Raw genomic sequence first — 14,542 nt, forward strand, 5'->3', positions numbered from 1 at the left:
TTAGAATGTTTACTTTAGGTTCTATACTGACTTGGAATATATCCTACCTCGGATTTATATGTTGTATGAAGAATTTGTAGTAGTTTTATTTAATTTTTTCTGTGATGCAATATTGATTTGAGAAATGAAATTATTTAGAACGATATGATTGATTTAAGGGATGATTTAATTACCTTAAATATAAAAAAAAAATTAGTATAATTTTGAATTAGTGAAACTCTTAAAAGCATATATTGAATGTGAAAGAAAATAAATAAATAGTTAGGTGTAATATTTCAAACAAATTTTTTATCATTGAAGCTTAAATATATATTTAAAATAACTACTGCTTGCATTAAAGTGGTTAAAAAACTTGTAGATCTCCCAAATTAATTGCAATTTATTGATGAATATGCCATTCACATGACAAAATTAAGGAATCAATCCCAAAATTAATTTCTCAAATTTTATGATACTTCCTTGTCACTTGTAAGCTATGGAATGCGTACTGCGCACTCCGCGTACGATATAAGAAATCACTTTAAAGACTTAAAGCTCCCTTTTTTTCACTGTCCCATTCTGACAAATTTTCGAAATAAAGAAATAGTGCACATAAATCCTGAAGTACAAAATCTGAAACGCAACGTACCACTTCTAGCAACACCAGCTTATATCTATATACAATTTTTTTTTTCACTTAAGAATAACACACCCGCTGTAATCTCTGCCACAGTTGTTGCCCTTCGAAAAATATTCTATTGTAAGCCCTTTATTTTTTTAATTATTTAATTAGACTTTTGTAGCTACTGTTCCATTTTCATATTTTTATAGGAGTAGCTATGTTTTCTTACTTTCTTTGCTTCAGTATGTTATTATTGTTGTATTTTATTAATAATTTTTTTTCTTTTGCTTTGTATTATTTTTTAATCAAAAATTTATTAAAAATAGTTTTTTATCTTTTAAAGTAGAAGTAACGTGTGTATACCTCGTCATTTTCAGACTTCATTACTGAAATTACTCTATTTTTTCTAGATTTCACTCATTAAATTACATATAGTTTATTTATTATTATTATTATTATATATTATTTTTTTGTTAAAAAGAGTAACTTTTACAGACACGAGAAGGAGTTGCTCGAATAGTAAGCACCCATCACTTCCAACTCGAAAGTTATGAGTTCGAGGCACCAAAAAAGAAAAAGGTATAGGAGAGGGAGGGTAAAAAAAAAACAAAAAACAAACAAACAAACAAAGCAGTGCCACTGAGATGTCTCGTTTTAACGCCGTGAAAACAGAACGATTCTTCACGGCAGAAACGTGCTACAGATAGTTGGACGGAGTTCCAAATTAGCCGTCTAAAACGACTTCACTCCTTTTTGTCTTTCTCTCTCCTCTGCAATTCGGCAGAAGAAGAATCAGAACCTTTTCTCACTCTAAAACCTTTTTCTTTCTCTACATATCTCACACATAACGCCTCCTTTCCCACCTAAAACTCATCTTCACTCCGCCGTACTCGACGGCCGCCGGACGGGTGAAACGGTAAGTTCGATCACGCCGGTTTGTTTTCTCACGGCGATTTAAGTATTTGTCGGTGTTTTATTGTATGAATATAAATCGATTTATTTGTAGAAATGTGTGAGTTTTATGAATAGATAGGATTGGTTTGATGAGTATATATATATGGAAATTCCGATGTTTCCGTAGATAATTTGTGTTCATTTTTCTGGACTGTTATGACTGTTTTTCTCCGCTGCTATTTCGGATCTCTGTGACCTCCATAGTGTTCGGTACTTACTTTTAGGGCTTTTTTTCTGGACTGTTATGCCTGGGTTTGAACTGCAATATTTTTTCCCACAAATTAGCTGATGAAATCGACTTTAGCTTCTGTTTTTATGTTCTTAGGTTTTCATTCCTTTTTTAAAAATTAGTTTTCCCCGGTGAAATAAATCTTCGCGGTGTTATGAGGATCCTGTGAGCTGTATTTATTGCATATGGTGCTTTTGTGCATATTAATTATTAAGAAGGGTCTTCGAGACTACTCACTATTTTACCAGATTTGCTAATTGAAGTTTCATCTGGTCTGATTTGCAATTCTTCACCATGATGCTTTTTTTCTCGGGCATGTTTTTCTTTGATGAAGCCATCATTCGATTCATGATATTGATGTCTGATTTTGAGCAAAAGAAATTTGAACTGTCGTATTCCAAAATTATCAACTTATTGATATAGGATATGTGAAATTTTATTTTACAGAAAGCATTCTCTCTTTAAAGAGTGTGCCTGGATTCCCAGCTTTTGTAGTGCCCATAGCATCCTCTGTAGATCAACAAGTATTGTGTTGGAAGGGGTGTATATTTGGGTGAGTGCTCTATGTGGGATTTGTTGGGGGCAGAGTGATTTGTCCGAGTTTGGAGTGTAAGGTCTTGAACTTTCTTTAAAATCCCACCAATTGTTATAAGATGTTCTGTTGTGAGGATGGGATCTTGAATTGCCTTGAGATAGTCAAGGTAATATAAAATGTATTAAAACAGCATATCTGGAGCCATTTGCTTTATTTTTTATTTGTTTTCATTGATATTTCTTTTTCTTATTTTTTGTGTACCAAAAGGATTATGTAATGTAGACATAAGCACATATACAAGTTTCGAGTGTCAATCCTTTGTTTTTGTGAGTTTTGACTTCATTTTCTCTTTATTGCTTCAGAAAATTAAGTTCTCAAGTATTCATTGTTGAGTGAACTTGCTGGTGTTATCATTGATGTGATTCTTAGCTGCCTATGAATTTCACATTTTGTACCTAAGAAAACATGGGTTCAGCTTGTTGTGTTGCTGCTAAAGATAGAGCGGTCGTAAATGGATCAACCAGCGAAACTTTACAGAGCAATGTTCGATACTCGCCTTCATGGAGCTTTCGTTGGGATAATCGGGGACGTGTTGCTGGAGAGGAGACATCAGTCAATTGGTCTTCTGATGGAGTTGGTGGAAATGATAGATTAGAGTTTAAATCTGGAACAACTGTAGAAACCCTTTATGCCTCTGAAGAGGGTAGTCCATTGGATAGTTTTCGATCACTTGCATTGCAGAAGTCACCAGCTTCTGATTGCAACACGGGGAACTCGATGCTTCCTCTATCTGGTAAACCACAACATGGCTCTCTCTTTACCTTACTTGATGGAGGTGCTAATACCTGATGATTTTCCAAAATGAAGATAAAAGGAACATGAGAATCTGTATATTGAAGAGCTTGCAATCCATTTTTCATTTCTCTCTGATTTGCATGCTGTCCCCCCCCCCCCCTCCCCCCCTTAAGTGCATAAAATGAATTTTCAATTCTATGTGTATGCATTATGAGATCGAGTGAAGGATAGTCTAGTTCTTGACATGGTTTTCGCACTCCATAAGGAGAGAGCTGAACTGGATAGATGTTTACAGGTTTGCTTTTGCAGGCTGTTCTGAGAAAATCATTAAATTCTTGTTTTATGTTGTGAGATGCTATTCAAGGTTAATCTAAGAAATCCAACCTTAGACTTAATTGCCATTGAGTGATATGAGCTGGTTCACATCATTCGACTATAGTTGGACTTCATTCATCCTGGAAAAGTAAATTATTGACTTGTCACTAGCTCAAATGATGTAGGTGGTCCTTGAGTCTTATTGTTCTGTTAGTGTAAATATAAATAATTGGTGTTTAAAAGATTTGGATTAGTTTCCATGAAGTTGGGGTTCAAATGCTTGGACCAGTAGAAGCTTTTGATCTCCCAAGCATTTTTTTTTTTTTGTAAATTAATTCATGATTTATTGTGCTGCTGACTTTTATCTCCAAGCATTATTGTTTTCTTTGAATAAAAAATTTGATTTGAATTTTTAGTTAAGTATACACTACTGAAAGAAGATGATTACTTTTTCACTTCCTCCCCCTCTTTTATCTTAAAAATGAGATTATGCAATAAATGGTTGTGTTCTGCGAAGTTGCTTGATATTTCTTTCTTTGGATATGGTTTTCATTCTGCTTTTGGTGACCATTCTTTGCAGCTGTTAGGAAGTAGTGCTGAATTTTTGTTTTCCAAAATTGCTTTGCAATTTTTGTATATGGTAAACTCCAAAGCCCTCTTGTCTGGAAATCAACAGTGGCCTTCTCCCGTCATTGCTCCTTTGTTGATTTGAACCCCAGACATGTTGGTTGGATGTGGTGTTTAACCAAACCAGACGTGTGATTATACATGTCTTATTTTACATATCTAAGTGATGTCCGTCTCTTTTTGTACTCTCTAGGTCTGATTGTGACCAGAGGTTGAGTATGACCATGTGTTGTGAAGGAACAAAGTTTGGTGATTTTTAGTTTGTCAGTTCTGTAAATGGAATGTCATTTGCATTATTCTTCTGGTGACCTGTAAGATTCAAGGACATTAAAATAGGATATTCTGTTTCCCGGCCTTGAGTTCTATATGAACATGAAAGAGAAACTGACGTATGGTATTGGTTGACAATAATGTGCTTTTTGTACTTTGTAAGATTAACAGTAGTTTTTCTTGCTCTTGCAGATACATTGGTTGTGAGAAATTCCACAGAGGTAATAACAAGGCAGTCTTAAGTTTGGCTGAAGATACTTTCTGGGCATGTCTCGTATGTTTTTGACATCTCTGATTTCCTTTCTTTTGGTACTTAGGTCAAAGAATCATTTGAGTCATCAGCAGTGCCATGCCCCTCTCCTTTAAAGCTGTCTTCATCAGATCCCTCTGTTTCGTCATTATCTGCATCTCCTTTATCAACAAAAAGTCAACTGCTTCCTGCCAATTCTACTCCTTTGCCTCAATATTCTTCCGGACACCAGCTGGGACGACGAGTTTCTGATAGTCATATACCCGGAATAAAGTCACCTACATTCTCAATTTCTGAAGAATCATCGTCCTTCATGCTCCCTGGTTGGAGTAATGAATCAACCAGGGGCTCAAATGGTGGATCATCAGATGGATGGTCTGTTCCTGCCTTCTCTGACCTGCTTGCAAATCCTCGTAGAGATAGGTGGTCATTTGATAGTGAATCCATGGGTTTCCATCGTGACAAGATGAGCAGAGCTAGTGGTCGGAGTTCTGGTTCACCTTCTATAGATCTCCAAACCTGTGGCATTTGTACAAAACTGTTAACAGAGAGATCTTCATGGTCCTCAAATGAACTTGCTGTTGTTTCTGTACTAATTTGTGGCCACGTTTTCCATGCTGAGTGTTTGGAGAGTATGACGCCAGAATTCAACAAGTATGACCCAGCTTGTCCTGTTTGTACTTTTGGGGAGAAGCAGGCATTGAAGATGTCAGAAAAAGCATTGAAAAGTCAGATGGACTTGAAAGCTCGAAAGAGATTCGGGAATCGGGTTGTTGACAGTGATTTTAGTGGCAATCTTGCTTTATTTGATCGACAGAAAAGTGGTGTACATGGTGGAAGGCGTCTCAAGATGAGCTCGAGTTCCAGCAGTATGAAGAGCTCTTCAGGAAAGCCTTTCTTGCTGCGTCATTTTTCATTTGGTTCGAAGGGGTCAAAATCCTTTTCCGAGAGCCCTTCTACTAGGAAAAAAGGTTTTTTCTGGACAAGATCGAGCAAGGAGTAATGCGGTGGATGATAATGGTAACAACATAAATGCTCTTACCGAATAAATTTCATCTGGGAATATCCTAAATGTTCTCTTGCATGCTATATTCTTCTGAAATGCAGTTGGATGTTCTGATAGATATAACTCACAAAGATGCTTCTCTAGTAATGTATCTATTCTCATTTCTGACTACTGAATTGCATTGTTGTCAATTCCACAGGTGGCACAGGTCAGCTCTCTCACCTTGGAAGGATAGTAAGAGAGGCATATAATAGCGTCAGGTTCTTGCTGGCGGATATGGATTCCCAGAATTTAGGTTAGGTTCCGAAGTATACAATGTAAGAAATTGGGATTACAAGTTGAATGATCAATTCATTATATAGGAAAAGAAAAAAAAAGTGTAGTTATCATGTTGTACATTCAAAATTTGGTTGTTCCTTGTCAAGGGCATGAAATTATCCCCAAGACTTTTGTATGCTCTTTAAGTACTTATCTCTAAACTTGCAGCAGGTAACTTGACAATTTATATGCCTGCCTGAAGATGTAATGATTTTTTAGCCATGGTATGTGGGATATATAGTTTTGTCATTTCTTTATCTTTTGTGCTGTGCTCAAGAATCAGTCAGAGCTTACACCTTTCACAATCCCCATTTTACGAAAATGCTATCAACTACTAGTATTATTATTGTTACAGGAACATCATTTTTTTCTAAATGACGGGTCCAGCATAAAGCAGTAACTCAAATTCTCTCGTCTCTGCCTGAAATGTGATTGCACTAACCAAAAAACAGTACAGCAGAAGGAAAATAAACTGAAATGGTCTATCTTGAGGATAGTTTTTCTTTTCAATAGACTGAAATGTTAACGGCAAATCCTATTTGAACTTTCACCTTGTTTTGGTGAAGATTTGATTTCTCACCTTATAATCCTCTCTATTTCTCCCTTCTCTATCCCAAAACAATTTTTTGAATTGAAAAAGAAACATATAAACGTAACATGAAATGTAACAGTGCCGCTCAACTATGATATCATGGAGACTTACCATAATTTAAATTTAGTGGAAGGAGAGTATCGGGATTTTGGATTTAACAAACCAAAACATTTTAGTGCAACGACTTAAAGGAGCCTAAAAATAACTTTATTAACAACAAACACAATGATAATTTAAAAATGTTAATGACATGCAATAATTAATTAAATCCCGCAAACCTATTTAAAATAATTAAGAAAAAAAGTAAATATAATTATCTCAATATAATTCATAGGTCACAAATTTAAATCTATGAATATAACAATTTTTTTTTTTTTAGGAGGGGGAGGGAGCAGAGCTCCTAACATAAGTTTGATTACGCCTCCTTAAAATGCGGTCTTTTTCTTAAATGTTGCGTGAACTAAAGATAATTTATGTACTGGAATTACCCTTTATACATGAGAATTGTATTGTCCTTTACCGGTCGATTAGATGAGCAGAATGAAGCTACTGCTAACGAAACGATACAATCTGATATTCATTTGTCGTTTTTCACCGAAACACGTGTCGTCAATCTCCTACGTGGCAGCTTAGACGGTGCTGTTCCTGCATACGTGTAACTATCCAGTTAAACGCACTCATGCAGAAGCCGCTGATGCTCCACCGTCTCTTCCCTTTTTAAATTTAAAAATCACCAGTTAGCTTTTCATAATCTAAAAACAAGGAAGAGAAGAAAAGAAGATCTGATTTTCCAAATTTTGTTTTCAATTATCTAGCTTTTGTGAAGGAAGGATATGGCGGACTTACGTGATGAACATGGAAATCCAATTCAGCTGACTGACCAATACGGTCATCCAGTGCAGCTGACCGATGAGTACGGCAACCCTATGCACCTTACTGGTGTTGCAACCACAGCCGGCTCTACTGCTCCAACTGTTTTTCCTACCGGCGGCACTGGTGCTGCATCAGTTGGTGAAAAATTGCCACAAACAGCTAGCTATGCTGCTCCGACAACTATTGGTGAAAAGTTGCACCACACAACTGGGCTAGGTACTGGTACTGGTGCTGGTGCTCCTACAATTGGTGAAAAATTGCACCACACAACTGGGCTAGGTACTGGTGCTGGTGCGCCTACAATTGGTGAAAAATTGCACCACACAGCTGGCTTAGGTATTGGTACTGGTACTGGTGCTCCTACAATTGGTGAAAAATCGCACCACACAACTGGCTTAGGTGCTGGTACTGCTGCTGGTGCCGGCTTAGTTGTTGGTGCTGGGACAATTGGTGAAAAGTTGCACCAGAAAGCAACAGAATCGGAGCAACAGCATCACAAGACGGAGCTTCACCGCTCTGGCAGTTCAAGTTCTAGCTCGGTATGATATCTTGCATTTTTTTATATCCATCTCATACATGCCTTCTCAACTTCTCATTCTATATTTTTTTACTCTAATTAGAGAGAATTTAAACTTAATTTTATTTCCCTTTTAGTCTAATTACTGAAGTGATCATCACAAGCTATTTATTGCCTTTATAACATTATTAAATTACTGTGGTGCAGTCGGAGGATGACGGACAAGGTGGGAGGAGGAAGAAGAAAGGGCTGAAAGAGAAGATAAAGGAGAAATTAACAGGTGGTAAGCACAAGGGTGAGGAACCCCACGCCCACGCCCATGGTATTGGGACTGGAGCCACAACGACCACTACGAGTGGGATGTCAACTACTGCTCCAGAGCATGAGAAGAAGAGTATGATGGAGAAGATCAAGGAGAAATTACCCGGTCATCATAATCATCACTAGATAAAAACCAATACCTAAATGGAATAAGAAATGTTGTATTTATGATGTGCAAACTCTTTAATTTTATATCGTCGTAGTTACTTCTGTTCAGTATATGCTATCGTACTCGTAGAGCAGTGGTGTAAGTTGTTCAATTGATGTTATATACATAAATGTACGGTTTGTTTCAGTTCCACCTGCTGCTATTTGGTATTTGGCCTTTCCAGTGGGAGGTGGTAAGTATTTCGTGGAGTTAGTTGAGTTGAGTAAAATCTGGCTCAGACACCACATTCATTCCATCATCCAAACAAAGAGGAATGCCTATATAAATTATTGATTATTCATGGTTAATAGTATGCAAAACCTGATAAGATTTTGGTTGTCGGGTTAAAGTGATTAGATTTTATACAACTCATATAACCTTTAGTTTCTTTTTCTAATATCTGTTATATTTATCTAATTGTATTACTACTCCATCCTTTTAAAAAAGAATGATCTCATTTTCTTTTTAGTCCTTTTTAGTCTCTTTAAAAAAGAACGATTTTTTTTTTTTATAATATTTTACTTTCAGTTTTTCACGTGACATTTTTAAGGCAATAAGATTAAAGGACAATTTTATACATTTGACATAACTTTAATTTAGGATCACAAGATTCAAAAATCTTCTTTATTTTCTTAAATTTCGTGTCAAGTTAAACTAAATTATTTTTTGTGAAACATGGAGTATTTTTTATTCTATACATTGATTAAGTGAGACCTTTTCACCTATAAATAGTGATTTTTTATTCTCTCTGAAGTATTCAAATTTAGAAAAAATGAGAAGTGTGAAATAATATTATAGTGTATAGTTGATGATGAAGATGCACCTCAATCAGAGATACTTGTAAGTTGATCTACTGCTTTTCACCTTTTATTAATCGAAAACGGTATCTACTTTTTAAAGTATGAACAAGATAAGATTATATATTGTTCTTTACAAATTTCACTTGTGAATTTATACTGAGCCTATATTATATCAAAAATGATCTTTAGCGATAATTAATAAAAAAATAATAGTTTAGTCGTTGTTAAAAACACTCTTTATAAATGTCTCTAAAATTATAGCGACACTGAATTCAATAGCAATTAACTAATGTAGGTAAAGATTTTACCACTTTTCCCTCTTGTAGACGAATGATTCGAGAGAGTAATTGATTCTGATGTTCAAACTCCACATGAATATGCCTTTATTAAAACATCAGCGCTGTTGGGTTACGGACCTGAACCACTAAGGCAATAACCCCATTAATCATAGAATATTGCATAATTATAAAAACAACAAACCAATAATATGAACCACTAACCTAACAATCTTATTATCGATTCGAATTATTAGTTTGACTCAAATAAGATGATCTCTTAAAAAGAGAACAATAAACAAAAAACGTTATACGCATCGGACGGTGGAAAACACATCATCTTCCATACTTGCCCTTTTCAATAAGCCGCTTTATTCATTACGCCACCAGTACTCTTTCTCACTCTCAACTCCCACCCCATCTTTGTCTCGTGAACCCGTCCTTTTCCCGCCTATTAAACAAAGCCTTCCAAATGCAGATGCAAATGCTTTCTCTATCTCCCCGCAACTCTTTACCTCTTTCCTCATCAATCTCTGCATTCTCCGGCTGTAATAGCCGGAAAGTCGTCTCCGGTTCGCTTGCTTTTCCACATTCCGATATCAATTCGTTTCCGATCTCGCACGGAATCAAATTGGCGTCGCCTATGATGACTTCGAATTGTGTGCTCCCTAATCAAGCACAGATTGCTGATTTAGGAGTTGAGGACTCAGACCTCGACAAATTCGCAGCTGTTAGTAACAAAATTGCTGATGCTGCTGGTGAAGTCATTCGCAAATACTTCCGGAAGAGCTTCGATATTCTCGATAAAGAAGATTTAAGTGAGTTTTTCCTTGATTTTACGCGGATAAATTGCTTGCGGAGTTCAGTTTTCCAGTGATTTTTTTTAATTTAAAAAATAAATAAATTTGTGGTTAAGGTCCGGTGACAATTGCTGATCAAGCGGCGGAGGAATCCATGGTGAAGATAATTCAAGAGAATTTCCCTTCCCATGCAATGTGAGTTAGTTAAGCTCGCACAAGTTTTGATAGTGCCAGTATGATAGTATTTGATTTCTAATGCGTGTTTGTAAAAATTAAAACTTCCCTATTTTAGTAATTCAATTGCCGGAGCTGAAAGTGGCCTGTGGTAGGAATGAGCATTTTCAGCTTGGCCTCGCTGTTGCTTTAGTATCACTGTTAGCATACGATACTTGTGATTTGCGAATATAATCTTATATTTGCCATTCGAGAAAGGTCACCATCTCGTTTTGGTTATGCACTTGCTGTAAACTTATTTTGTGATATGCCTATGTGTCTCTACCGAGAACCAAAGTTGTCTAGAAAAAGTAGAGATACTGTAGAGTTATATGATCTTAGTCAGTGAAACCAATTACTTGAAGGTCTTTTTGGCTTGCAACAAATATCAAGAAGCCAAAAGCTTTGTATAATCTTTGACATTTTCCTCCCCCTGAATTGAACTTTTTAAACATTTGCCTCTGAACTTTGATAAGGCTGTAGTAGAATACAAGTGAGGTCTCTGTAAGTTTTAAGTTTTAACTGGTACAGTTCAGTCTATTTACTTGTATGATGCCGATACAGAAGGTCAGAATTGAGAAAAGAGCATTCATTCGAGATGATAAGATAATCCTTGTAGTAGTTGCATACCTTCCACACTTCTAGGAGCTCCACAAGCTAGAGATGCCTACTCCGACATATTTGTTCTAAAATCTAAGGAAAACGACTTAATTTGACAGATACGAGTCAATGCAACTCTTATAGATCCGTATATGTTCTTGATATTTTGCAATGTGTCATGGCCAGTGTGTTGTCTATATTTGATTTATTTCGTCTCTATTTCATATATCAAGCCATATATGTATGTTTGTATGTTGAAAACTTGTATTTAAACTGCTTGGTGATAGTTATGGAGAGGAGAAGGGATGGAGGTGTCAAGAGGAAACTGCAGAGTATGTTTGGGTTTTAGATCCAATAGATGGTACTAAGAGTTTCATTACAGGTACCTGCTTGTCTTTCTCATATCAACTCTGTTCAACTTATAGTTCAAATATTCATTCATATGGATACCTTTTACTTGCAGGGAAACCTGTGTTTGGCACTCTTATTGCTCTGTTGTACAAAGGTAAACCGGTATGAATCGCCAGCCAGTTGATTGTATTTATATCAATAAAAAACCTTGCTCGCTACTAGATCAATGAAAGCTTGCTTTTAAGTCCTGTCAACTTTCAATGTTTCTCCCAAATTCTGTTGGCATTGTGACAGCATTTGTTGGTGGGAAGCCTAGTCAAGTATTTACACTAAGAAGGCTTCCGTTGGCATACTTTTGATTTGTAACTGTAGCTAACAAAATTTGCTCTTAGTAGAACCTATAATCATGTTTAACTTGTAAAAAAGTAAAAGGAGATAGGTACTCATAATTTATAACAGAAAGTAACAGAGAAAGGAAAATTGAGAACATGATATTTTGTGTTTGGTGGACTAAATACAACTGAATATCCATTTTTAGAACATGCTTAATCACCTCTTCGTTTCGTTTGTCTCACAATAGTAAAGTTCTAAATCATTTGGTATATGCATAGTTCCTGAATGTATTGTATGATTGTATAGACGTTTCCTTGTCCTGAATTTAGAATATTGATGTTTATTTAAGAAATTAGCAATATCATGTAGATTCTTGTATTTTATATCTTAGTAGTTGTCAACGCAATATCGTGTAGGTGTTTTTTTTCCCTATTGCCATCTGGGCTCGCTCGTGTTAGGAATATTGTGTTTGGCTCTTGAACCACTTTATTTAGCTTTCCCTTGATGTAATGAGAGTTCCAGCCTATGATACCATAGGTAATCTCCTTTTATATTATGCTGCGGTAAGACTGTGAGACTCACTATGCAGGTAATCTGTGGTTTCGAAAGTTGGTCTATATATGATCTTCTCTTCATTTCTGCTTTTCTAGATTCTTGGCGTTATTGACCAGCCTGTACTGAGAGAGAGGTGGATTGGTTTAAGTGGGCGACGAACTACCTTGAATGGGCAAGAAATATCCACACGCAACTGTTCAAGTCTTTCAAAAGCCTACATGTATGTTTCTCCTTGGAACCCTCTCTCCAAAAATACAACATTGTTACTCAGCTTCGTTTATTTCTGAGAAGGTAAATGTTTATAAATAAAGGTACCAAGAAGGTAAAAATACAGCAGACTAAACTACTGCCTGAAGCAGAAAAAGAACTATATGTGTCCCATCTCTTCTAAGAAATTCAAATACTCATCCATGTTTTCCATAAGAAAGACATGTAGGTAATTCTTCTCCGTATTGACTGCTGACTCTTAGCCATTGTCAGATGTTTCTCCAGTAGGCTCCTACATTTGGTTGCATAACTCAATTAATACAAATCCTGTTGAGTAGCTCCCAACACTACCTTGCCTTCACAATGAATGAGATGGCTATTGACTGTTTCTAACTCTTCTTCACACGTGTAGCATCTATACTTAAAATAATGCCTCCCTTCTGTAGATTATCCTGTGTTAGACAAGTTCCTTTGCTTTTGTTTTCCATTGCCAATCTGATTCATACATCCAGTGTTGTTTCTGTAGCATAGTGTAACAACTGTTGACATTGAATTTTCCATCATTGCTTGCAGTCCAAAACATTGAATCTTTCTTGTTTCCCTAGAATTTAACACTGTCAAGCATCTGTGAGCAAATTCATCTATTTCCCAATCATTGAGGCCCCTTCTAAAGATTAGCTGCCAACCATTATTTGAGTACTTGTATTCTGTGTATCAGTTCAACTTATCAGGGATACCAATATGTGCTGCATCTACTTTCTCATTTTCGTTCTTTCAAGTTCAGGTACACTACTAGCCCACATTTGTTCGAAGGGGATGCTGAGATTGCCTTTGCTCGTGTTAGAAGCAAGGTATTTAATATTATGGCAAGATAGGCAAAAACTTAGGAAGGAACAAGAAGGGCAACGAGAAGATCTGAGTAGGAGGAAACTAAAGAGGAAGAAGAGAATGAATAAGTTGCACTTTCTTTCCTCCACTATGAATTCTTATCTCTTCCTGTATTTCTGTTACAGGTGAAAGTTCCACTGTACGGATGTGACTGCTATGCTTATGCCCTATTGGCTTCTGGATTTGTGGATCTTGTAATAGAGTCTGGTCTTAAGGTCAGCTACTCTGCTCTCTGCACTATTGCCTAGATTAATAAAGATATGATTAAACTTGCCAAATATGTGTATGAGCTTTTTCCTTCCTTATAGAGGACAGCAACCATATTCTCATTGAACATGCCAAATGGAGTGGTAACTGATTAGAGTTTCGGTATATCAATATATCCCTACTGCCTGATAAATATATTGATGCAGGGTGAAATTTTTGCTGTTTTACATCCCTCGACCCTCAGCCAGTGGGCAGTGACATTAAATTGCTTTTTTAACTTTCTTATGCTGATATTAAAAAAAAACAAAACAATTTCAGCCGTACGACTTCCTCTCACTTGTACCAGTAATAGAAGGTGCTGGAGGAACAATAACCGACTGGAAAGGACAACATTTTAATTGGAAAGCTTCTGCTGGTTCACCAGCCACAAGTAATTCTTAGCTCTGTTCTCATTTCATATACACAAGCTAACCTTTGGATGTCTAAAAATATGCCCTCCAATTTGATATGTGAATTGTATCCTAACTTCGCTTAGCAGGTTTTAATGTAGTGGCAGCCGGTGATAAACAAGTTCACCAACAAGCTTTGGATGCATTGCAGTGGCACTAGAGGCTGCTGTGTTTCACTGTGTTGGCTCAAGTTGCCTTTGGCAAATATCATAGTTATTGATTACTTTGCTGCTGAGTTTCTACATCAATTTTAAATTTTGAATTGAATTATGGTGGTACTCTGTTGTTAATTATTAAATCCGAATGACTACTTGTTATTTTACAACAAAATATAAAATTGGAAGAGAACACAATACTGGGTTTCACAATTAATTAATCGCTTGTGCTTCCTCAGTTTTAATTATACTACCAAAGATCCTGAGCTAAACAGAGTTGATTGGATCCCTCTGCTGTATTACTCTTGTATTTTTCAAACCTGTAGTGAAAATATTTTTTTTTATTGAATAGCCTGTG

The 14,542-nt window shown here is 36.2% G+C and overlaps 3 protein-coding genes across 3 annotated transcripts; all 3 read left to right on the forward strand.

Annotated features, from left to right (window-relative positions):
- The first annotated feature begins 1,249 nt into the window (after positions 1 to 1,249).
- On the forward strand, positions 1,250 to 6,122 carry LOC125816661 (uncharacterized). Its single transcript, XM_049496284.1, has 5 exons — positions 1,250 to 1,517; positions 2,682 to 3,112; positions 4,519 to 4,547; positions 4,644 to 5,596; positions 5,782 to 6,122. Exons 2-4 carry the CDS (start codon positions 2,785 to 2,787, stop codon positions 5,577 to 5,579), a joined length of 1,293 nt encoding a protein of 430 aa, XP_049352241.1. The 5' UTR covers positions 1,250 to 1,517; positions 2,682 to 2,784; the 3' UTR covers positions 5,580 to 5,596; positions 5,782 to 6,122.
- Positions 6,123 to 7,324: 1,202 nt separating this feature from the next.
- On the forward strand, positions 7,325 to 8,329 carry LOC125816682 (embryogenic cell protein 40). Its single transcript, XM_049496308.1, has 2 exons — positions 7,325 to 7,904; positions 8,090 to 8,329. The coding sequence occupies exons 1-2, from the start codon at positions 7,326 to 7,328 to the stop codon at positions 8,327 to 8,329; spliced, it is 819 nt and encodes a 272-aa protein (XP_049352265.1). The 5' UTR covers position 7,325.
- A 1,428-nt stretch (positions 8,330 to 9,757) lies between these two features.
- Positions 9,758 to 14,422, forward strand: LOC125816674 (bifunctional phosphatase IMPL2, chloroplastic). The gene is made up of 9 exons (XM_049496299.1): positions 9,758 to 10,244; positions 10,343 to 10,421; positions 11,327 to 11,421; positions 11,503 to 11,552; positions 12,374 to 12,498; positions 13,270 to 13,336; positions 13,499 to 13,588; positions 13,899 to 14,010; positions 14,119 to 14,422. Exons 1-9 carry the CDS (start codon positions 9,899 to 9,901, stop codon positions 14,187 to 14,189), a joined length of 1,035 nt encoding a protein of 344 aa, XP_049352256.1. The 5' UTR covers positions 9,758 to 9,898; the 3' UTR covers positions 14,190 to 14,422.
- Positions 14,423 to 14,542: the final 120 nt, after the last annotated feature.

Source organism: Solanum verrucosum, unplaced genomic scaffold (genome assembly GCF_900185275.1).
Source record: "Solanum verrucosum unplaced genomic scaffold, falcon-dt-bn FXZP01000261.1, whole genome shotgun sequence".
In the NCBI taxonomy this organism is placed as follows: domain Eukaryota; kingdom Viridiplantae; phylum Streptophyta; class Magnoliopsida; order Solanales; family Solanaceae; genus Solanum; species Solanum verrucosum.